A 26,272-nucleotide genomic window follows, 5' to 3' on the forward strand; every position below is an offset into this window, starting at 1 on the left:
AGTGGGCTGCCATGCCCTCCTCCAGGGGATCTTCCTGACCCAGAGGTCGACCTGCTTCTCCCACATTGCAGGCAGAGATGCTTCACCGTCTGAGCCACCGACTGTATTGATATAAAGATGAATGTATTAACATTACATATTAAAACATTTTATTTGACCTGAAAGTTCATTTACTTTCTCCAGATTATTAAAGAATTTCAACCCTTTGCTGAGTCCCTAAGGGTCACAAGGTCCCAGGCATGGTGCCTGCTGTGTCTGACAGCTAGGTCAGCCTTAGGGGCAGCCACTCAATGTCCCTTGATAAAGTGCTCAGAGGAAGTACACCCGAGCCACTCACGGGGCTTGAGGCCTGATGAAAAGTGTGATAGCCGGGGAAGGAGGCAGCAGAAGGGACAAGCATTACCACAAGCTCTCCAAGCCTAAGTTTACTCGTCCACAAAATTGGGACAAGAAAGGGACCTTGTTCCAGGCAGAGTCACTGAGACACCACACAAGGTAACACAAACTCAGCTGCCCCAGGCTAGTCGTTTCATTTAAAGGAATTTCCTGCTGACCACAAGCGTCCAAAAAAATACAGATGAGTCACAAGAAGAATTCCACAAAGTGTCGGACTCTCCTCAGCTGCAATGGGATTGGTTTGGATCCGAAGTCTTTCCTGGTGCCCTTAGGGGCACCGGGTCTGTGGAGGTTCAACCCTGGATGGTTGAGGGGCTGGGGGCTCGGAGACAGGGAGGGGTGCGATGAGGCCACTTCATAAATAACAGTAGCCACGGTTCCTTGAGCATCTGCTGGGTCCAGAATGTGCCAGGACTTTCCATCTGTGTCTCGCTGAAGACTCAAAATAAGCTCTTCTCACCGACCAGGAAACTTGAGGCTTGGAAGGCTAAGAAGAGCACCAGGAACACCGTACCCATTCAGGTTCCCCGCCCCCCTCCATTAACGTCTCTAAGACCACACAGAGGGAGCAAGGGCCATCATGGAGAGGAGAGACAGCAAAGGAGAGGAGAAAGAGGGATGGGGGGCTGGGGTGGAGGGGAGCATGTGAGCAGGAACCCCCATCAGAGAAGGGAAGGGATCCTAAGACACTTGTCAGGCACTCACCATGTGCCAAGGATGGTCTTTACAGCCTGATACGCATTGAAGTGAAGTGAAAGTCGCTCAGTCGTGTCCGACTCTTTGCAACCCCATGGACTATACAGTCCATGGAATTCTCCAGGCCAGAATACTGGAGTGGGTAGCCATTCCCTTCTCCAGGGGATCCTCCCAACCCAGGGATCGAACCCAGTTCTCCCACATTGCAGGTGGATTCTTTACCAGCTGAGCCACCTGGGAAGCCCGAGAATACTGGAGTGGGTAGCCTATCCGTTTCTCCAGCAGATCATCCCAACCCAGGAATGCAACCAGGGCCTCCTGCATTGTAGGTGGATTCTTTATGAACTGAACTATGAGGGAAGCCCACATTAACTCAATTTAATCCCCACAGCAATCCTATGTGCCAGGCACTATTATCATCTCCATTTTACAGATAAAGAAACTGAAGCACAGAAAGCCTCAGAAACACACTTAAGGCCATGCAGTTGGGAGCCTGGAATCCCAGTCTCACTGGAGAATCTGCACTTTTATCTGCTCGGCTACACCAGGTGGCCACCGAGACAGGGACACCAAAGGAATACGACAGCTGCGTCCCCACAGGGTGTGGCTTATTTTCTCCCGAAAGTCTGTTCATTAAAGAGCCCCCTGTGGTGGGCAGACCCTGGCTTGGGATGGGGTTGCTGGCCAGCCTCAGAAGAGGAGAGAATCAGGACAAACTGCTTTGAATGATGGAATGAGGCAGCGCATGGCAGGGTGTACCTTCAGGCAGGGGGGGCGGCAGGGGCAAAGGCCCTGAGGTAGGAGCGTGCTGGCTTATCTGCAGAACAAAGACAAAGCTCCTGGGCTAGAAATGAAGAAGCAAAGGGAAGGAGGTCAAACGGGCAATGGGAGTCAGTCTGCACAGGCCCTGTGGGTGCAGACCTGTGAGAGCATTATGTGAGCCCAGCTGGGGAGGGTGCCCCCTCAAGGGGACCCTGGCCACCAGGAAGAGAGGAGAAAAAAGGTGAGTGCACCCAGAAACCTCCTGGAGGGATTCCCAGGGAGTGACAGCCAGGGGACAAGAACCCTGGAATAAACCATGGTGAAAGCTTCATCTCCAGTGCTGTTTGCTTTTCAGAGATTTTACCTTCTCAACAGATTCCTTAGTCACCTGGCACCCAGGAAACCAAGTATGAGCCATTGAGCCACAAGAGAGAGCTTTACTCGGTTTGAAATAATGCTCCCTGCATTGTGGGAACAAAACACAAGTGGAGATATGATGGCATACCTGGCCTTCTACTTGAACTTGGAGATGTTGTCATCGAAACCCCTCCATTTTAGCGAAACTCAGCAGTTCAAAAATGGATGGTTTTCGAAGAGGTTAGAGAGGAGTTTGGAAACTTCTGTCTCCCAGCCCCCACAGGCGCCAAACATTTCATTTTGCCAGTGAGGGAGGAGACACAAAGGGACACGTCCTGAAAACACGCACAGCTCTCTCCCGAGATGTGCTGTGTGCCATGCTAAGTTGTGTCCGACCCTTTGCAAGAAGATGAGCAGGTGATTCACAAAGCTCAGCCGTGGCCCCATGAGCCCTGCCTCCAGGGGCTCCGCGTTCCCCGCCCAGCCCGGCGCCCCTTCCCTCTGCACCCTGGCGCGCTGCTGTAGGGTTGCGGCCCGACTGCCAAGGCTCAGTCCTCCGGGAGTGGAAAACCAGATGAAGTTGAAGAGACAGGGAGGGGCCGGGTGAATACTTCTCACTGTGGAAACCAGAGGTCCAGCCCCTGGGCGGAGCCCCAGGCCAAGCCAGCTGTTGGGAAGGCTCCATCTCTCTCCCTGGTCTCTGGATGAACGTCCTCCAGCGGCCTCTGCACAGGCCTCTGTCCCTCCTCACCTTCATTTTCCTTCCCACACAGACCCCGCTGCCTCCTCAGCTGCCTCTTCACCCCCACTCCTGATCTAGGGTCCAGCGCGTCTTGGAGATTCTCCCAACACGAACAGCTCTAAGCAGCCAAGCCTGCGACCTCAAGATTCCCAGATGTCTGCTCCTCTCCAGCCCCACTCCCTGACCACAGTCATCACCTCGACTGCCCCCGTGGAGTCCCCAGATGGTCAGTGTCCTCCCCTTCCAAGTTTCTGTCTTTTCTGAAACTTCATCTCCCCCAGGGGCTCTGTGAACTTGATCTTAACTTCCAGGGAATCAGCCCTCTGGCTTGGACTCCTTCCTGACCAGCCCTGGATCTCAACCTCACAACCCTTCACTCCTAACGCGCTGCGTCCTACCGGGTCCTGCGATGGCCTAGTCCCAGGATATCAGCTGCACCGCCACCAACTCCACCACCCTCGAGTGGAGAAAGCATCGGTGGTGCCTAATGCATATGTGCGGGCTTCACCTATGGCTCAGACGGTAAAGAATCTGTCTGCCATGCAGGAGACCCAGGTCTGATCCCTGGGAAGATCCACTGGAGAGGGAATGGCTACCCACTCCAGTATTCTTGTCTGGAGAATTCCATGGACAGAGGAGCCTGGCAGGCTACAACTGAGTGACTAACACTGGGGAAATGCATGAGTGCATGCATGCTCAGTCGTGTCCGACTCTTTGCAAACCTGTGGGCTGTAGCCCACCAGGCTCCTCTGTCCATGGGATTTCCCAGGCAAGAATACTGGAATGGGTTGCCATTCTCTTCTCCAGGGGATCTTCCTGACCCAGGGATCGAACTCACATCTCCTGAGTCTCCTGCATGCGCAGGCAGACTCTTTACCACTGAGCCCATTACAATTCCCTGAGCTTGGGAAGCCAGCCAAGCCCTTTCTCTAATGGGACAGCGAAGCTCCCTGTCCTTACATCTCCAATCTCTGAATCTGTCTTACTCACTGTCTGCAGAGGATCCACCTCCTACTTCATCAAGAATAGAAAACCCTCTGGTGTGAAGGCTCTGAACCCACTTCAGCACTTACTCCCTGACTCCCCAGTTCTGTTCTCTCGGGACAAGTGGACTCCCTCCTTCCAGCTGAGCCTCTGTACCCCCATCAGCCCCACTGCTCACCACCACCCTCATCCCTCGGGGACCCGCTCCATCGGCCACCTGTCCTTCCCAGGACCACAGTGTGTCCAGGAAAAGAGCAGGCAACAGGCCTTTCCTTGACCTTATCTTCGTCTGGCTTGGGTACCCCATCTGCTCATTTTCTCCACCCTCAGAATTCTCAAAGGGGACACTCACATTCAGAATATCAGCCAAGATTCTGCACCAACAGACTGAAAGTCAGCTTCTTCGGGCTGCGGCTATCTTTCCTACCATCTCTGGGTTCTCAGCCATAAGCCATTCATCCTGCTTAATTAGCCGAACTGCTTTTAAAAAATTCAGCCAACCAGACAAACTTTCCCCAGCCCTCACCTTACAAATCCATCAATCAAATGGCTGCTTCTCTTTAAGGACACATTTACAGACTCTCAAGAGAGGATGAGAATTGTCCTGTTTATGAAATAATTAAAGTCTAAACCATTTGGTTGTTTTAAATTGCCTGTATTTCGCCCAAGTCATTAGACGCATCTATTCACCTCAGGCAGAATAATTAACTTTTCAGTCACCATATTGGTTATAACTGCGACACCCACACATCTAATATACTTTCTGAAAACAGCAAAACAAAAATTGGCTTTTTCTAGCACACTAACGTTCCACTAAACTGCAATGCAATGGGAAAGAATCATTTATATTGGTGAAAAATGTAAATTATTCACTATAATGGAAACAATTACATTTTATTACTTTCAAATAGCATGAATTATTTGAAAATTATCAAAACTAGAATCATATAGTTTTTCACCAACTTGGTTATGAGCTAGTCCCGGATCATGGCTAAGCATCACCATCCCCTGCATTGCCCTTCACATCTGAATCACAGGTCTGAGAACAGCACCCCTCTTCCCATCCTACCAGCGTGGACTGTGCCAATTCTAGTGGATCTGTCAACATATCAGGTTCTTCCAGGCTGAGAGCTCCCTGCAGGCAGGCCACTTCTGGTACAGAGTGTTCAGATCAGAGTGCTCAATAAAGAGATGAGTGAAATCATAAACACATAAAGAGGAGGTCAGGATCAAATAAGATGATGGATGACCATTTTAAAATACCAACCACAAAAGTTTTATGAATGAAAAATATTCACTGAGTTCTGATATTAATACTCCAAGTTCCAGGAGTGGTAATGGACAGGGATGCCTGGTGTGCTATAGTCCATGGGGTCACAAAGAGTCGGACACAACTGAGCAACTGAACTGAACTGATTAATACTCCAAAGTGCTTGTGCATTCTAACAATCAGATAGGCGCTATTTACAAATAACAACATCTGTTTGGCCAACCTGAAGGAGCCATCACCCCATTTTCCTTCCATTTCTAAAGCATCACCAACCAAATGCAACACTCTGAATTAGCAGATGTTCTTCCTGTTTAACTGCAAGAAATCAGACTCTAACTCCAACTCTGCCATTGCTTGTTTTGGTCTGAAATCCACATCCGCCTGTTACCCGGCTGGAGTCAGGAAGAAGCAATCAGCGCCTGGAGGAGCTGGCAGGACTGTAACCTACAGAGAGGCTCCCTGTGTAGCATGCTTGTTACACAGCGATCCTTGGATGGATACATCCTCCAAGGATGCGCCTGTGAGAGGGCGAAGGCAGGGCCCGGCAGGCAATGCTCCCCCCTACCAGATGCACAGGAAGCAGCTTCACGTCTCTGTATTTTTTCTTTCTTTTTGGTTTACTTATCTGTATTTATTTTTTTCTTTTTGGTTTATTTATTTATTTATAGCTGCCCCGAGTGTTTGTTGCTGCCCAGGCTTTCTCTAGCTGCACCGAGTGGGGGCTGTGCTCCAGGTGAGGTGCGCAGGCTCCTCACTGCGGTGGTTTACTTTGTTGCAGAGCACCAGCTCTAGGGTGCTCAGGCTTCAGTAGTTGTGGCCCATGGGCTTAGCTGCTCTGAGGCATGTGGGATCTTCCGGGACCAGGGACTGAACCCGGATTCCTGCATTGGCAGGCAGATTCTTTACCGCTGGACCACTGGGGAAGTTCTGTCTGTGTTTTCTAAATGTTTCCAAGAAAAACTTTATAAGAAAGAAGATCTGTGACTAAAAATAAGCTTGAAAACCATTGTTCTAGATAAACCCAAGGAGGTGCAAAGGGAAGAAAGTCCCATCTATTGAGCACTTATTATGTGCTGGGTAATTTTGAAACTTCATTAACATAATTGCATTTAACTTTCACCACATCTTTATGAGCTAGACAGTAGTTAACCCATTTTAAAGAAGAGCATATTGAGGTTTAAAGAAGAAAAATCTCATAACCAGCAAGAGTCAGCCATGATGTAATTCCAAAGCCACGCTGTTTCCCCTGCTTTCATCTCTAAAAATCCTCGTCACTCCTCAACTAGACTTTCCACATCCCCTCCCCTCTCCCCTTACAATTTAAGGCTGCTCTCAGTCATTTTCACTCATAAATTAATTAACGCATCAGTATTCGGTGTGAATGGTTCTTTGCTAATTTGTTACTTCCTTACAGTGTTCATTAAGAATCATTCATTGAGCATCTACCGGATGCCTGGTACTAGGCCAGGTCCCAGAGACACAGACTATCAAAGCATTGCCTCTATTGTGTCCATAGACCAGTGGGGAGAAATATGGAAACCAATAAACAAAAATATTAAAAGTCATACGATGGCCACAGGGGAACAGCTCAAGGACAGCCTGGGAGAGGGGAAGAAAGACAACTACTGCCTTCTTCACTGTTTTGCTGGGTTCTGCTGTTGGCAAGTTTTCTGCTCATAATAGAATATAGCCAATGCTTCCAGCATTATTCATGCCTCTGGGAAAAGGGGCTCAGGTACCAAAATGTACTCTTGACCATTTCCTCCTCACTCCTTAGTGCACAGTCCTATTCCAGGAGGTAAGATAAACTGAAACTCATTGGATTTCTTTTCATTGTCCTTGACTTGAAATACATTTAGACATTAAAAGACTGACTCTTAAAAGCAATTCTATCCCTTGCCTCCCTCTAGATGTTCCTGTCCTGGGCCAAGTCAAAGAAAGATATTGTTCTACTGTAATTTCTTATTCACTCCAAACCCTCTTGTGTTTCCAGCTGAAATAGAATGTGAGCGGCACTCCTACCCAGCTCTTTCTTTCTGATCCAATAATAACCCAACTACTGCATCTCTAATGATAGTGATTAGACAGCCTAATATCCATGCATTAAGGTAAAGCCCTTACTCTCATCCCTACGGATCATCTCAAATCAGTCTTTCTTTCTGAGTTTCTATTCTCCCTGAGCATCTCGACTTTGCTTCTTCTAAATTCCTTGCCTTTTAAGAATCTACACAGTGAAAACAATAGTTATGGTAATAAGCCACTGATTGAGCAAAACACACCACAGAGCAAACATCAGCACAAATGAACACATACAGAAATGTTACTGAAAAGTAAAGTGAATAAAATCTGATACGCAAAGTAGCACAAATACATAACCCAACATCATCAAAATGCACAAATTATCCCTGCCCTGGAAATTTATTTGAAGGAAGTAATTCAAAGGAAGAAAAAAAGTATGTAAATGCTCTCCTGCAAAATGATGTGTGATAGCAGAAAATTGAGACGGTGAGTGAGGCAAAGCTGAGTAAATTATAGGCTATTAACAATGATCATTATGAAATCCGAGTCACAGCATGAAAATGTTATGGATACGTTTTAAATTAAAAATAATAATCGCATAGGTAATATGATTACAAACGTAGAAAAATTCTATTTGCCTAAGGACAGTGGAATCACCAGTAATGTTTCTAAACGTTGTTAGTGGTTACAGTCTTGTCTTTACAATAAAAAAAAGATTCAGATGAAAACAGGATGAGTCATTGCCTGACAACTGTCATCTAATAAGAAAGTCCCCTCTACAGTGACAATGAGAGGCATTTAAATGTGAGCACAAATGCCTCTGAGAAGGTTCCCTTCTCTTATCCTGGTTTACTTATGAATGTTGACCTTTCTAGGAGTTAAAATTAATCTAATCAGCCAATGATAGATTTTATATGGCTGCCAACTGTCTCTTTCTGTCGGTTTATTTGCTGAGTCCTGTCTGACTCTTTGTGATCCTGTCCATGGGATTTTTCAGGCAAGAATACTAGAGTGGGTTGCCATTTCCTCCTCCAGGGGATCTTCCCGACCCAGAGATTGAACTCTCGTCTCCTGTGTCTCCTGCATTGCAGACGGATTTTTTACCCGCTGAGCCATCAGGGAAGCCTGGTTGCCAACCAGTAGTCAGTAAAACTGAAAGGGGTCAAGACACAGGATTTGAGTGTGCAGACCGAGCAGGCAGAGGGGTGCCAGGGCAGAACGATGCTTGGCTAACTAGGTGCACAGTTTCCTGATGTCTAAGTGTGGGGTGTTTGTGCTCCTGGCTTCTCAGTATAGAGACAGATGCTAGAGGAACTGAAAATTTCTTATTTAAATTCAGAAAACGCCCAGGGTTCTGCAGCCCCTCCTGACTCTCGCCCAGCCCCCAGTCTCCACACGTTTGCTCTGGACACAACTTGAGCCACAGAACAACCTCACAGATACTGTCCTGCCTCTGTCTCTACCAACAGCCCTGGGATGAAGTGAAAGGGTCTAGAATTTTTTTGTTTACTGTAGCAGAATATACATAACACAAAATGCATCACTTTAACCATTCGGAAGTGTGCAATTCTGTGACACCCTCACCACCATCCATCTCCAGAACTTTTCATCACCCTCAACTCAACTCTGTACCCATTAGATAATAACGCCATTCCCCCCCCCTCCAGACTCTGGCAGCCACTGTTCCCTCTCCTTTCTGTCTCTATGACTTGACCTGCTCTAGGAACCTCATGGAAGTGGCATCATGCAGTATATGTCCTTCTGTGTCTGGCTTATTGCCTTGAGCATAATGTCCTCAGAGTTCATGCATATTCTAGTGTGCGTCAGAAGCCCCTTCCTTTTTAAAGCTGGATAATATCCCGTTGTATATATCCACCATGAGACTGGGTTTCCCCGGTGGCTCAGTGGTAAAGAATCTGCCTGTGATGCAGGAGACACAGAAGATGCAGGTTTGATCCCTGGGTTGGGAAGATCCCTGGACGAGGGCATGGCAACCACTCCAGTATTCTTGCTGGGAAAATCCCACAGACAGAGGAGCCTGGTGGGCCACAAAGAGTCAGACATGACTGAAGTGATCGACCACAGCAAAGAACCATGAGATGAAGCATTGTAAGGGACTACAGCCCACCTCTTTGGGGATTACCATTCTTACTGACCCAGCCCTGATCTCAAGCTCCGTTCTGAGCAATGGGATTCCATCTTATTCTCACTGGTTCATCCTTCAATTCTCCTCCTCCTCTAGAAGTTCTTTATTCGGGAACTTGCCTGTGCTTCCTCTTTCTTCCCAGGATTGGGAAGATTCAATCCTTCCACCGCAGGACAGGGGGTGGAGGCAGCTACCGGTTGCTCACTGAACATCTGCTCAGCCCACCTGTCAAGGCATCAGTGACTCACCCCACATCCAAGAAGGCAGCTACTTGCCAAAGAGTACCTTTGCCTCCTCAGTCTAACCTGCGGATCCCTCTCTCTGCTCCTGTGCTGGGGAAGATGTTGACCAAAAGATGCACCTTCCCAAGATGTCTACAGCAAGGCCAGCCTCCCATCTTCCCTGTAACCTTCTTCCCTTCTATTGCCAGTCACCAGATTCTTCTCTGCGACTTCCTTGACTCTGTCTGAACTCCAGAACTTCAGACCCACAGCCCAGAGCCTAAGCACGGGTCCAGCCATACTTACAGCCAGAGCGAGTTCCTCCCTTGAGTGATGACACCCGTGAACTTGGTCAGCCGTCTGGCGTCCACTTCAATCCACTGGTGGAGGTCATTCCTCCCCGCGCACCACGCCCCGTCGTAAAAATCATTTTCATTAATGCCCGCCTGAAAAGAAAGAGAGGGGTGTTCTTCAATACTACATATAAAACAGACAACCAACACGGACCTACTGTGTAGCACAGGGGACTATGCTCAGTATCTCACAATAATCTACAGGAATAATCTAAGGGAAAAGAATCTGAAAAAGCTATATCTGAAAAGATGGAGCTGAATCACTTTGCTGTACACCTGAAACTAACACAACATTGTCAATCAATATACTTAAAAAATGGAGAGGGACATGGCAACCCACTCCAGTGTTCTTGCCAGGAGGAATCTCAAGGACAGAGGAGCCTGGCAGGCTACGGTCGTAAACAGACAGACATTGGGTCATAAAGAGTCAGACATGACTGAGTGACTGAACACACACACAGATACTTAAAAAAAAAAAAAAAGAAAAGAAAAGGGAGGGCATTCTTCAGAAAGACCCAGAATATACTCGAAGAAAATGTAGACAAGTTTTTTTGTGACATTTCTAGGAAGGTGGGTGGGAGGGATAGAAGAGAATGAGGAAGTAGATAAAGTAAAAAGTCACTGTGCCCTGAACTCTTAATTCCAAATCATAAAAATGAGCTGCTTGTTGTTAACAAGTTGGAAATATTTCAATATGATAAGTCCTCCTCTTGCCCAGTGTGAAAAATGAAATTTAATGAGTTCTCCTGTTACTCATTCATCCAATAGACACAGACCGTCTCCTACATACCAGCCTACACACGCCAGGTGCTGGGAGCACAAAGGTGAATCGTTCCCTCCTGGAACCTCAAGATCCAGGCAGGAAGAAAGACATGAAAATAGATAAGTGAGAACACAATAGGGCAGGTGTTATTTCAGGAATAGGAACAAACTGCTTTGGGAGTTTTCAAGGACAGCACAGCTAACTTGAGCTGGGGGAGATGATGGACAGAAAGCCCCCAGGCAGAGGAGATATTTGAACTGGATGTTAAAGGTTAGGTTTATCTAGTGAAATTTACTTATTAGCATTTAAGCCATTTGATGGGTCTAAGTATCAGTTGCTTTTGCCACCAGGGATTCTCCTGATCTGAATTTACAACGTGGACGAATTTCTGCTCTAGAATTTTCCCTATATTATCACCATTTGAAGAGACAACTCCCTGATGTTTAAAAAAAAAAAAAAAAAACAAAAAAAAAGACAAAGGAGTCAGGGGAAACTACCTAATTTACTAAGACCCTTTCTGCATTAATCTCATTTTCCCATGCTTATTTCACAAGTACATAATCATATGAGAAAAAGTCTGAATGATACTCATGAGATGAAAATAACAGGCCAGTCCATCTTCCCCATCTTCCCTTCACTTTTCAACTCAAATTCTGTGTCAGCCTTATTTTAATGGCCAACAGTGATGTGGAACCCAGAGCCCAGTTATAGCAGAGGAACAGCTTGGCAAGGGGTCCTATTGACAGAACTCATCCAGCACTGCACTGGATAACATAAACCTTGTATCAGGACCAACATAGGGTATGCATTCCCAGTCCACCCCTGGAACAATCCTGAAAGAGCTCTGAGAGCAAATGTTGGAACACTAATGTACCATGGTCTTCTACTCTCACCTGGGCAATTCCATGAACAGAGGAGCCTGGCAGGCTATATCCATGGGGTCAAAGAGAGTCAGACACCACTGAGCGACTGAGCACCAGATGCTCTTTTAAAAGCACACCCATCTCAAATGAAGGTGAATAAAATGGCTGTTAGTCAACATTCTCCAGAAACCCACGCTCTCAGTTAACCAGCACCTCTGTATCTGAAGGCACACAGGATGTCTACAATAAGGACCTAGAGGTGCTGCAAGATTTTGCCTTCCAGAGCCACCAAAGAAAAGCTCAATTTTGGAGTGTGCGTGACTTGTTCTACCTGTGCTTCAGTGAGTTTTGTTAAAGCAATGCCAACTCTTAAATATAACGTCTCATTTCCCAGGACTGCCGGTCATCAGGGAGATCACCAACCCTGTCTGAAGGCTATAATTACACAATTGTTCCCTTTCTTCATCTATGGCACTTATCCCCCCAAAGGAAGAGACCTGCAACCCATTAATGACTTACAGTATCACAATTCACCTTCTTTCAAGAAACCATAACATACACTGAGTTTTTGTTGAGGTTCATCTCTTCTTGTAAACCACCCATGAGACTGGTGCTTAGAACAGTTTCATTTATTTATTGAAATTAACCTTCACTTAGCCTCTGCTATTTGCCAAGTTGTGGTCCAAGCAGGAGGAATACAAAGGTAGACAACATGGGGTCAGACCTGCCTTCCCGGAACTCAGAACAGGCAGATGGACTAAAGTCCCCTCACGGCATCTTCTGGTGTTAGCATCTCAAGATCAACCACTGCACAGCGGGTTGATTAAGAGCTTGTGCTCTGAAGCCCCAGCTGGATGTGAATCTCAGGTCTGCAACCTTCATATTGTACAAGTTCTGGCAATTTGCCTAAATTGCTCTGTGCCTCGGTTTCCCCATCTGCTCAAGTGAGAGCAATGCTCATTTTTCCCTTAGGATGCTGAGTGTGCTTTCAACAGGGGCTGGCACTTGGTTAACATGGATGCCAAAAGAACTGAACACTCAGCTAACACTAGTTATCAGTACATCTGGGCTTCCCTGCTGGCTCAGTGGTAAAGAATCCACCTGCCAAGCAGGAGACACAGTTCGATCCCTGGGTCAGGAAGATCTCATGGAGAAGGAAATGGCAACCTGCTCCAGTCTTCTTGCCAAGATAATTCCACCAACATAGCAGACTGCCTGGCATGGGCTACAGTCCATGGGGTCTCCAAGAGTCAGACACAATTTAGCGACTAAACAACAACCAGTACATCTAAAACAGTGAATATTTGGTAAATCATGAAAATATGGATGTTTTAAGAATTAGTTCACATTTTACAAAAGTCTAGGGAATTGCAACACTATTCCAGTCAACTGGTGTCATGGTGTTTACAACATCAAATATCCAGGAAAGAATCATAAAATCTGAAAAAAGAGGAGGTTCACTGTCTACCGTTCTCAACAGGAGTCCATGTTGCCTCCCCCACGGGATATCTGGCAATGCTTGCAGCCGTGTTTGGCTGTGACAACTGGGGGCAGTGTGTGCAACTGGCAACGACACATAGAGGCCAGGAATGCTGGGGAACATTCTACAACCCGTGGGACAGCCCCGGCCACAAAGAGCTGCCCAGCCCCAGACGTTGATCACGCAGAGCTTAAGCATGCCAGCTGCTGGGCTAAGCACACAAGAAAGAGCAGCCATACAGCTCGAGATGTTCACCCCTCCACGATCGTGAAAGCCTGGAGCAGCTGTCCTCATGCCATTCAACCAAAGCCTGCTGTCTGAGAGCTGACATTTGATTTCCTGTTCCTGGTTTTGCTAGCCTGGATATCCTGCTTCTGCTGCCAATCTCAGCTCTTCCTAAGCACACCAGACAGTCAATTAAGTGTAATAAGGTGTCAGGGGATTGAAGAGCCCTGCGCGAAGCTGACTCTTTGGGACATGACAGTCACCTCTGCAAAATCAATTATAAATTGATAAAGCAAGAGTCCAGGAGAATTCAATGAAAGAGGAGGTACCAGTCTCAGAGATGTCACCAAATTACACCAGAGTGCCAAAAATGATATCAGTAACACGTCTGAGAAACCAAGAAACATTCATCCCTTTTTGTTTAATAATGAAGAGAAGTACTTCATCAATTTTGGAGAAATTTCAGTCAGAAATTGTTGAAATGGAAGGTTTGATTCCTTAAACTTTAAGGAAGCTAGTCTTCAAAATACCGCTTACATAGAATGACTGTTTATTCTAGAGTACCAAATAAATTAGGAATTAATGTAATTTTCTCAAGGCAATTTTTATACGCATCATTTTTTCCCTCAAAAATCCCTATCAAGACATCTAATAGATGAAAGATTTTGCTTAAGATAAAAGGGGGAATTATTAATTCCATAACAAAGAGAAAACCTGACACTCTCCATTTAAAATCAATCAAATGGGAATTGTCTGTTTCAAAATGATGGAGTAAATACGTTGGTTTTTCCAGGTTCTTCTCTCACAAGTTCCCCTAAACAAAGAAAACAAGATAAAGAAACACAACTTTGACCACTGATAGAACTAGGAGATGTTTATAAAACTCAGATCACAATATTTGAAGATAGAAATGAGATGAAGGGCTCTTGAATAACTCAGTAAGAGAAGGAAGTGCTAACTTTCAAGGGGCACACCAATGGGAAGTAAGCCACACAGAATTTAAGAAAGCTCAAAAACTGGATTCTTAGATATCTTGGAAGGTGAGAGTGAGAGAGGACTAAAAATGGGGAATTGATTCAAAATGTGAATCAAAAAAAATTAGATTCTCACATCCGCCCCTCTACCCCAGCCTTCAGTTCAGTTCAGTTGCTCAGTCATGTCCAGCTCTTTGCGACCCCATGGACTGCAGCACGCCAAGCCTCCCTGTCCATCACCAACTCCCGCAGTTTACTCAAACTCATGTCCATCGAGTTGGTGATGCCATACAACCATCTCATCCCCTGTCGTCCCCTTCTCCTCCCACCTTCAATCTTTCCCAGCATCAGGGTCTCTTCCATTGAGTCAGTTCTTCACATCAAGTGGCCAAAGTATTGGAGTTTCAGCTTCAACATCAGTCCTTCCAATGAACACCCAGGACTGATCTCCTTTAGGATGGACTGGTTGGATCTCCCTGCAGTCCCTGGGACTCTCAAGAGTCTTCTCCAATACCACAGTTCAAAAGCATCAATTCTTTGGCACTCAGCTTTCTTTATAGTCCAACTCTCACATCCATACATGACTACTGGAAAAACCATAGCTTTGACTAGATGGATCTTTGTTGGCAAAGTAATGTCTCTACTTTTTAATATGCTGTTTAGGTTGGTCATAGCTTTTCTTCCAAGGAGCAAGTGTCTTTTAATTTCATGGCTGCAGTCACCATCTGCACTGATTTTGGAGCCCCCAAAATAGTCTCTCACTGTTTCCATTGTTTCCCCATCTATTTGTCATGAAGTGATGAGACCTGATGCCATGATCTCAGCTTTCTGAATGCTGAGTTTTAAGCCAACTTTTTCACTTTCCTCTTTCAATTTCTTCAATTTAAGTCTGAATTTGGCAATAAGGAGTTCATGATTTGAGCCACAGTCAGCTCCTGGTCTTGTTTTGCTGACTGTATAGAGCTTCTCCATCTTTGGCTGCAAAGAATATAATCAATCTGATTTCTGTATTGACCATCTGGTGATGTCCATGTGTACAGTCTTCTCTTCTGCAAAAACTTGATTTTTTTTTCTCTTAAAAAAGGCAACCAGAGAGACTAGATTTGAAAACCCTGGACACAGAGGAGGGAAGATATGATAGACAAGTACAGGGAATTCAGTGGAAATCAATCAGCATAGTGAAGCGTGAGATGACCCACCTCTCTTTCTCCATGCAATTCTAGAACACAATGCAGCCAAGTGTAGAACAAACAAAAAATAAATAAGCTAAAAATATACTGGAGAACAGGAAAAAACCTCAAAGACACTATAATTATGATCCCTTGAAAGAGAAGATCTTGTTTGCATGAATCAAAAATAGGATGGTCTTAGGGAGGAAAATAGTAGTACACAAGAAAGAACTCTTGGAATGAAAGTTCCAGCAACAATACCAATACCAGAAAAAGAAGAAGGGCAGAGTGTAAAGTCAGAGATTTTTTTTTCCAGAGGAAGAAATTGCAAAAAACTATTATACGAAAATGTCCCAAATCTCTATGGCTTAAGTCTCCAAAGAACTAAGAATATGGGACAATGAATCAAATAAGAACCACACCAAAGGATATCATTGTGAACTTTAAAATATCAGAAATAAAGAGAAGATTCTAAAAGTTTTCAAAGAGGAAACAATAAAACAGAGAGGGAAAGGGAAAACTGGGAGATTGGAACTGATATATATACACTATATACACTACTATAATATACATAAAACTGGTAACTAATAAGAACCTACTGTATAACACAAGGAACTCTACTCAATACTCTGTAATGACCTATATGAATCTAAAACAAAAGAGTGGGTATATGTATATGTATAACTGATTCACTTTGATGTACAGTAGAAGCTAACACAACATAGTAAATCAACTATACTCCAAGAACAATTAATTTTAAAAAGTAAATTTAAAATAAAACAAAATAAAAGATTAAGACGAATACCGGAATTCTCAATAACAACATCTGAAGCTAAAAGAATGAAGAGATAACAACTCCAAAATTCTGAAAGCAAAGATTTTCCAACTTGGAATTTTATACATAGACTATTGATCACAAAAGACAGTGTTCAGATTCACAGATCCTCAAAAAATTTCTCTCGTACCATTTCCATGAAGCTACTATAGGATATGCTCCACATAAATGAAGCAGAACACCAAAAAGAGGAAGTCAGATTGAGAAATCAAAGGTTCCAAAACAGGATGATGGTGAGGAAATCCCAAGATACAAGTGATGCAGAAGATCCAGAAACACAGCAGGTCAAAGGGCTCCTGAAAGGATGTCTACAGAAACACAAAAAACAAAAGTCACTAAAAATGGCTGAGCAGATCTGACCTAACAGAAAGTTACACTGAAGGATGTTTTACAGACCCAGACTATTGCCAGATGTGGGATGGTTTTTTAAAACATGAGCATTTCCAGGAAAACAAAAAGTTGTCAAGAAATTATATAGTGGGAATTAATTCTTGACTTAAAACTACAATAATTCTTGGCTCAGTAGTAAGCAGTATTTATAGTCATAACAATGAAAACCTCCAATGTAGGTTTTTGTCCAAAATTTGAGATACAATTTTGTTGGAAAGATTAAATAGGGATGATTAGAAATGAGCTGAAATCATCATCTTCCATAATAAAGATTCAAATGATAAAGTCCAAAATTTATAAATCAGTATATATCAATACATGCACATTATTTAGAAATTAAGATTTAAATTCCCAAAGAAACAAGTGAAAAAGGCTGGAAGTAGTTGCCCCATTCACAGCATTTGATGGGGGTCAGGGAGTGGAGTGGAATGTGGAATGCCTCTACAGGGACCATCGCTTTGTTTTTATTTTTGTCTTTTCCAACTTTATTAGGACTAATCGACAGATATAATTGTACATATGTACAACTTGATGATTTGATAGGCATATACATTACAGAAGGATTACCAAGATCAAGATAATTAATATAGCCATCACCTCAAGTGTTAGCTCTTTTGTTTGTGTGTGTGGTGAGAACGCTTAAGATATATTCCTCAACAACTTTCAAGTATTACACAATACTGTATTATTGTTATTATTAACTATAATCACCATGCTATATATTAGATCCTTTGAACTTACTCTTCTTATAACTCAAAGTATATACTGTTTAACCTACATCTCCCCATTTCCTCTCCTGCTCAGCCCCTGGCAACAACCATTCTATTGTTTATCTGATATAATCCTTTAATGTTTTGATTTCTTTAACTACTTGCTTATAAAACTGACTAAAATAAAAGGAAAGGAAAGGAGATGCACAAATATAGATAGATAGATGCACAAATACAGTTCAGCTCAGTAGTGTCCGACTCTTTGCGACCCTATGGGCTGCAGCACGCCAGGCTTCCCTGTCCATCACCAACTCTCAAAGCTTGTTCAAATTCATGTCCATCAAGTCGGTGATGCCATCCAACCATCTCATCCTCTGACATCCCCTTCTTCTCCCGCCTTCAATCTTTCCCAGCATCAGAGTCTTTTCAAATGAGTCAGTTCCTCATATCAGGGGGCCAAAGTTTTGGAGTTTCAGCTTCAGCATCAGTCCTTCCAATGAATATTCAGGACTGGTTTCCTTTAGGATTGATTGCTTTGATCTCCTTGTAGTCCAAGGGACTCTCAAGAGTCTTCTCCAACACCACAGTTCAAAAGCATTAACTCTTCAGCACTCAGCTTTCTTTACAGTCCAGCTCTCACATCCATACATGACTACTGGAAAAACCATAGCCTTGACTAGATGGACCTTTGTTGGCAAAGTAATGTCTCTGCTTTTTAATATGCTGTCTAGGTTGGTCATAGCCTTTCTTCCAAGGAGCAAGCATCTTTTAATTTCAAAGACGAATATGGACAAATGCACAAATATGATATACAACCTACTTTTTAAACTATTCTTTAATTTTCTAGGTGTCTACATGAGCACCTACTATGTGCTAGGTACTATGCAATTTGCTTTATGGCATATATAGAAAACTGTGAATCTCAAAATCACTCTGCTGTCATGAAACCATTAATCTGCACTGTACATACTTCATGATCATGGGCTGCCTCAGTACAGAAACATCTGGAAGCAAATTAAAAAGTTATATCCAAGTGAGTGTAACAATTTAGCAATTCAGCAATTCCCAGATAATTGACCCAGCTGCCACTTTGTAAACATAACCCAGGGCTATTTGGACTGAAACAGAATAAAGTAAGAGTTCTTTTAAAATCTTTAAAAAAAAAAAATTCTTAGAAACAGAGGCTGAAACTTTATAGTTACCAACAAGTTACCCCTTTTGGAGGCAGCGATTACCTAAAAATGTTAGCTGTGATATCTGATTAATATAGGTAAGTAACTATTCTCCCAAAAGAGGCCATAATGCTCTCTAAATATCCACCTTTGGTAAACCTCTGTGATAAACTTTTGATAGACGCATAACACTGCCTGGGTGCCAATCAGCTGATCCTTTCGCAAATAAGCGGAGCTTCCTGCCGCTTCAGACCTTAATCATCAGTGTTGTTGTTGTTCAGCCACTAAGTCGTGTCTGACTCTGCAACCCCATGGACTGCAGTACACCAGGCTTCCCGGTCCTTCATTATCTCCCAGTTTGCTCAAATTCATGTCCATCGAGTGGGTGACGCTATCTAACCATCTCATCCTCTACTGCCTCTGTCTCCTTTTGCCTTCAATCTTTCCCAGCATCAGAATCTTTTCCAGTGAGTCAGCTCTTTGCATCAGGTAGCCAAAGTACTGGAGCTTCAGCTTCAGCATCAGTCCTTCCAATGAGTATTCAGGGTTGATTTCCTTTAGGATTGACTAGTTTGATCTCCTTGCAGTCCAAGGGATTCTGAAGAGTCTTCTCCATCACTACAATTTGAAAGCATTAATTCTTCGGCGATCAGCCTTCTTTATGGTCCAACTCTCACATATGTACATGACTAATGGAAAAACCATAGCTTTGACTATATGGACCTTTGTTGGCAAAGAAATGTCTCTGCTTTTTAGGTTTAGTACTTTGGCCACCTCATGCGAAGAGTTGACTCATTGGAAAAGACCCTGATACTGGGAGGGATTGGGGGTAGGAGGAGAAGGGGATGACAGAGAATGAGATGGCTGGATGGCATCACTGACTCGATGGACATGAGTTTGGGTAAACTCCGGGAGTTGGTGATGGGCAGGGAGGCCTGGCGTGCTGCGATTCATGGGGTCGCAAAGAGTCAGACATGACTGAGCGACTGAACTGAACTGATCTAGGTTTAGCATAGCTTTCCTTCCAAGAAGTAAGCATCTTTTAATTTCATGGCTGCAGTCACCCTCAGCAGTGATTTTGGTGCCCAAGAAAATAAAATCTGCCTTTTCTTCCAATTTTTCCCCCTTCCATTTGCCATGAAGTGATGGGACTGGATGCCACGATCTTCGTTTTTTTAATGTTGAGTTTTAAGCCAACTTTTTCACTCTCCTCTTTCATTTTCTTCAAGAGGCTCTTTAGTTCCTCTTCGATTTCTGCCACTAGAATGGTATCATCTGCATATCTGAAGTTGTTGATATTTCTCCTGGCAATCTTGATTCCAGCTTGTGATTCATCCAGCCCAGCATTTTGCATGATATACTCTGCATAGAAGTTAAATAAACAGGGTGACAATATACAGCCTCATACTCCTTTTCCAATTTTTCACCAGTCCATTGTTCCATGTAAGGTTCTAACTGTGGCTGCTTGACCCACATACAGGTTTCTCAGAAGACAGGTAAGCTGGGCTGGTATTCCCATCTCTTTAAGAATGTTCAACAGTTTTTGTGATCCACACAGTCAAAGGCTTTCGCATAGTCAATGAAGCAGAAGCAAATGTTTTTCTGGAATTCCCTTGCTTTCTCTATGGTCCAAAGAATGTTGGCAGTCTGATCTCTAGTCCTCTGTCTTTTCCAAACCCAGCTTGTACACCTGGAAGTTCTCGGTTCACATATACGAGCTCATCTTCAGGTGTCATGTGTTTTTGCCTTTTCATAATGTTCACAGGGTTCTTAAGGCAAGAACATGGAGTGGTTTGCCATCCCCTCCTTCAGCAGACCACGTTTTGTCAGAACTCCTCTCTATGACCTGTCTGTCTTGAGTGGCCCTGGATGTCATAGCTCATATCTTCAGTGAATTATGCAAACCTCTTTGCCACAACAAGTGGCAAACAAGTCTGTGATCCATGAAGGGGTAATAATCAATAAAGTTGATTAAAATGAAATACTTATTGCTTTTAAATCCATTTTTAAACCCAAAATCCATTTTTAAAAAATGTCTTGCACTAACTAAGGAAAACAATAAATATCTCAAGTTTGAAATGAAAAATGACTGAAACAAAATCTATCAGGGAGTTCCCTGACACAACTAAGAATTCACAAGCCACAACAAAAGATCCTGCAGGCCACAATGAAGATCAAAGGCCCTACATCTTGTGCAGCCAAATAAATAAATAATTTTTTAAATTTTACAAAGTGCGCTCATCCAGGTACCCACATCCATATCTAAATGTAGAATATGACCAGCATCCCCAAAGTTCCCACCGGTGGCCCCACCCAAGCATTATCTTTCCCCTAACATAACCATTGTTCTGACATCCATCTGCCTGGACTGATTTTCCTGTTTTCTTTTTTCTATAAATGGAAGTTTCTGTGACAACTCTTTTGTGCCTGGCTCCTTTTGCTCACTGTGGTATCTGTGAGATTCATCGATATTATTACAGGTAGCAGTAACTTATTCTTTTTCCCTGCTGTATAGTATTCCACTGTACACATATACAAATGACTTATCCATTATACTGTCTGATGGACATGGGGATTACTACCATATTGGGAGTATCATGAATAACAATGCTATGAACCTATCTGTACATGTTTTTTGTACATATATGACTGCATTTCATTTAGGCATAAGAAAGAATTTGTTAGATTAACAGGTACAAGAATGTTGAGTTCAGTAGATACTGCCAAACAGGTTCCCAAAGGTTGTGCTATTTCATGATCCCAGCACTATATAAAATTTTCTATTGCTCCGTATCTTTGCCCACACTTGATATTGTTCTTTTTTTTTTTTAAGCCATTCTGGTGCCTACATATCATTGCAATTTTAATCTGTATTTACTTAATGACTAAAGATAAAGAGCACTTTCTTAGGTTTATTGGCCATGATATTGCTCCATAAGCACAGCACAGGTCCAGTCACACTGGCTTTGCTTTAGTTCTTCAAATATAACACGTTCCCTCCACCATGGGGCCTTTGCACACACTGTTCCCTTCAACTGGGAATTCTCTCCTGTCCCCTCTGTCAACTCTTTATCTGATAAACTCTTAACTTTTAATCCTGCTTCAAACCTTATAGCCCATCCTCAAGAAAGTGTTCCAGATCTCCAGATTGAGGCAGGTTTGTTGGATATAGAAAACCATGGTGTTATGGGTTGGATTATATCCTCCAAAAACATAGGTTCAATCTCTAATCCCTGGAACCTCAGAAGGTGATATTATTTGGGAACAGAGTTGTTGCAGATGAAATTAGCAGATGAAGATGAGGGCCTAAACCTGATGGCTGGTGTCTTTGGAAGAAGGGGAATTCTGGTTACAGAGACAGACACACTGAGATGAGAGAGGATGCAGGAGGGAGACTGCCTGTGACCACAGACGCAGAGACTGGAGAGGTGCCACTACAGGCCAGGAACACCCATCCTGGGGCGCCGGAGGACTGGCGGCTGCGAGAGGCAAGGGAAATTCTCTACTAGTAGCTTCACAGAGAGCTCAGACCTACAAGCACTTTGATTTCAGACTTCCAGCCTCTGGAATTGTGAGAGGATAAATTCTTGTTGCTTTACGCTGTTTGTGACACTTTGCTATGGAAGCCCCCAGAACTAATGTACCTGGTCCTCTCTTTCTGTGCATTCATCACAGATTTCCACTGGGCAATCTCACCCATGAGATTTTTTTCAAAATAATTTCATCTCCCCATTTCATGACCCAAGGCCAAAATAACACTGGAGGAGGCATCCTGGACTCCTCTTTTTCTCTCTCGCATCCAAACCTCATTCTCCTCCTTGTCAGAAAAGCCTGCTTTCAAAATATCCAAAACCCAACCACTTCTCACCGCTTCCACACCCCTGGCTTGGCTGGAGCCAGCATCACCTCTCATGTAGGGTGCTGACGTCACCCCTCTCCAGCCCCCTGCTTTGATGCCTGCTTCCCTAAGTCAACACAGAGACTGGGTTACTCGTTCACACTTGCAAAGCAGAGCATGGCGTTCCTGCACCCCAAACCTTTCCACGGCCCCTCAATTGGCTCAAGAGTCAAACTCAAAGTCCTCCCAGAGCGACATCTGGGCTGGCGACTCCCCTCTGTACTCCTAGGGCCCAAGCCACCCTGCTCCTTGTTAACTGGTAATGTTCAGTCTGTTGTCAACACAAGACACTCATGTCACTCCCACTGCCAGAATGCTCCTCCCATAGCTACCGGGTCCCCTGCTGATCCTTAAGCCAACTTGGCCTCAAACCTGACCTTGATCACTTTTAACTATAAGCTGAGCCCTCCCCAGAGGTGGCCCTCCCGACCCCACTGTTGGCTATACATTTGTCACATTTATCACCTTTGAAATACTATAAAAATCATCCTGTTATATTTTTTGCTTTTATGTGCCTCCTTTTGGCCACTTGATGCAAAGAGCCGACTCATTAGAAAAGACCCTGATTCTGGGAAAGATTGAGGGCAGGAGGAGAAGGAGGCGACAGAGGATGAGATGGTTGGATGGCATCACCAGTTCAATGGCATGAATTTGAGCAAACTCTGGGATATAATGACGGACAGGGAAGCCTGGCGGGCTGCAGTCCACAGGGTCAGACAACAGTCAGACGCCACTTAGGGACTAAACAATTCCCACTAGATTGTAAGTTGTCAGATGGTGAGGATCTCTGTTTTGGCCAGGGAGGCATCCCAGGGACCTAAGACATGACCCAGCACACAGAAGGCCTTCCTTAAATATTTGCTAAAAGATTAGAGAGCGTTTCTGGTTTTGTTCACCACTGTCTCCCCAAGACGTCTGACAGTGTCTGCCTGGCACCAGTAAGGTTCCCAGGAGGTGGGATGAATGAAATGAGTGAAGACGAGAAAAACTCTGCTCTGATCTGTCTTTCACGCCTCCTCTCCCTTCCTTGTCTTTCATCCTCTCTTCACACAAGTCTTCTCTGCCTGGGCAGTGTGTGCTGTGTCCACTGAAACCCTAGCTCAGAAGAATGTGGACTCGTGGCTCCCAACTGTGTGTGACTGGGCTAACAGCCCAGAGGGCCCATCTTCACGAGCCATCATTTGAGAAGGCACAGTGGGTTCTGCCAGCTGAATGGACATGAGGCCCCATGGGGATGACTGTTGACACCCCTCAAACTTCTCTGGGTCCTGCCAGGATGGTACTAGGAGGCTCAGCGGTCAGGGAGATGAGTCAGAAGATGGGGTGCTGGAGGAGACCACAAGCTGAGCCTTTCCGTGGGCACCTGAGATGCAAAGAAAGGAGCACGGAAAACCCTTCCCTCTGTATCTCAGCTCTGCGCTTACTAGGTATCGGGTTAGGGCAGGGCACTCAGCCCGACTTCAGTTCCTCTTCTCTAAAGCAGAGTTTCCCTCTGAGTACACTGAAGATGAAATGGAATGATGATTTAGTGAAATTTAGTAAAATAGTAAAGAAAAAATTCAGATGGCAAGTGGCGCAGGATCCACTTCAGCACCAGGGGGTTAGTGGTTTCGGAACGGTCCACAGGCCCGGCGTCTCTGCTCCTCGGGGCTCCCTCGTCCTCCTTACTCCTCCTCCCTGCTCTACGCCTAGCTCTTCTCACCGCACTTGCCTTCAGGATGCCACCGAGAAGGACAACAGCACCTCAGTCTCACTATGGCAAATTCTCACTTTGAATTTTCGAAAAGTCATGATTTAAAATATTTGGTCCTGTTATTCCCATAAAAATCCAAATACCCCAAATTCCTGCATCCTGGCATCCGGACACTGTGTCTCGGACCGTTTCTTGAAGCCAGATGCAGAACAAAATCCCTTTATGGGAACGAGCATGACATTCTTGGGTTTGGAAACTATACCCACTGTGATGATTTTTGCCTCTGCAGCACCCAGCATGTAAACAGCCCCCAGGGAGGGCTTGCTGACTTACAGCAAGGATTTGTGCAACCAGAAAGAAACGAGAGGCTGACGTCTAGAGAACTGGGATGGAGTGAAGGAACAGACAGGCTTTGGGGTCAGAAGACCCTGAGTGCAAATGATTCCAGGAACAGGCAGGAGTCAGGGTGCCCAGGGCGATGCCTGAGAAAATGGTGCTGCCCTGGGTGGTGTCCACAATTTAAACATGGTCTCCATTTTTGGCCAGATGGGGCTTCCCAGGTGGCATTAGCGGTAAAGAATCCACTGGCCTGTACCGGAGATGTAAGAGATGCGGGTTCAATCCCTAGGTCGAGAGGCTCCCCTGCAGAAGGGCAAGGCAACCTACTCTAGCATTCTTGATTGGAGAATCCCAGTCAAGACAGAGGAGCCCGGTGGGCTACAGTTCATGGGGTCACAAAGAGTCAGACATGACTGAAGGGACTGAGCAAGCATGCATGCATATTTGGCCAGGGTGGGGAACCAGGTGCCACCAGGGCCAAAGAGGACTGGCAGACAGACATGTGGGGTGTGCTCAGGCTCCTGAACTTCAACACCAGGATAAAAAATTGGTTCAGTGCTCTATAACCAACTTCCCGTGGGTATATCGGGCTTCCCTTGTGGCTCAGCTGTAAAGAATCCACCTGCAATGCGGGAGACCTGGGTTCAATCCTTGGGTTGGGAAGATCCCCTGGAGAAGGGAAAGGCTACCCACTCTAGTATTCTGGTCTGGAGAATTCCATGGACAGTCTATGGAGTCGCAAAGAGTCGGACACGACTGAGCAACTTTCACTTTCACATATCTGAAGCCATGGGCATCAACCATCTTCATGGCTTATACCTCATTTCAGGTAAAAAGATGATCAGAACATTGGCAGGATCTGGATGCTCTGTAGAATCCCTTGAATGGAATGACTTCCAAGAGGAGCTGGGTTTCATTCCAGCGGTGCTGAGAAGTGGTTCAGACAGATGCTATTATTATAACTAGACTTCTTCATGAAAGACAGCTAACACACACAAGTCATGGGCCAGAGAGAGTCAAATGACGACCGGGCATCGCAAAGACATCTGAAGGTGTTAATGTTCCATGTTTTTCCTTGTGACCTCAAAACATCAGCTCTTTCTTCAAAACTCTGATCAGAATATCACCCCTCTTACATTCCTGATTATCGGCGGGAATCACGATGACATCCTGAGATCCAATCAGGCTCTCAGTATTTCGTTTCTTCACATCACATGTCAGGCTTATACTTACCATCATTTTAGAGTCTTAAGAGTGAAACTGAAACCCAGGCCTTTGAAATGCAAGTGCTGCCATAAGCCGCTCAAGGCTTTGCTGCCAATAGCGGTGGTGGTGGGACAGACCAGAGAGCAGCACTGTCTCTGACACCACCTTGCAGAATTTACGAGCCATGGAAAATCTCTCAGGGTCCTTAGAGGATTCTGCTGGGACAGGACAAGCAATGGCTACTGTTAAACGACCCACCTAAATACAGGGCTATCTCCTAAGACCAAGCACAGGCAAACACAAGCTCCAAGCTTGATTTTAGAGGTCATTACCGAAACTTTTTCTTTGAGACCTGGGATGTTAATTTCCAATCTGCCTGTGACTGGTCCCAGAGCAGAAGCCAATGACTGTTTCTAAATGAGACCAAAGACATCCTCACAAGTAAGTTAGTAGAAAAGGACCCTGGGACACTGCCAGGATAAACCTGGGTAAGACTATCCTGATGAACTGGACCCCTCCCTTGAATTCCTAAAGCTCTCTCTTGTCCAGTGTACCTGTGAAACGTAAACCTGGGCTTCTCCTCTGAGCTTATATTATTAAATTGACACA

The 26,272-nt window shown here is 44.7% G+C and overlaps 1 protein-coding gene across 1 annotated transcript in view; it reads right to left on the reverse strand.

The window, feature by feature from the left end:
* The window catches only part of CPXM2 (carboxypeptidase X, M14 family member 2), a 132,911-nt gene that overhangs the window by 70,614 nt on the left and 36,025 nt on the right, over positions 1-26,272 (reverse strand). The window contains exon 4 of the mRNA XM_055560145.1: positions 9,900-10,039. Within this exon, the coding sequence (XP_055416120.1) occupies positions 9,900-10,039 (140 nt within the window). The remainder of the gene's footprint in view (positions 1-9,899; positions 10,040-26,272) is intronic.

This window comes from Bubalus kerabau, chromosome 22, assembly GCF_029407905.1.
Source record: "Bubalus kerabau isolate K-KA32 ecotype Philippines breed swamp buffalo chromosome 22, PCC_UOA_SB_1v2, whole genome shotgun sequence".
Taxonomy (NCBI): Eukaryota; Metazoa; Chordata; class Mammalia; order Artiodactyla; family Bovidae; genus Bubalus; species Bubalus kerabau.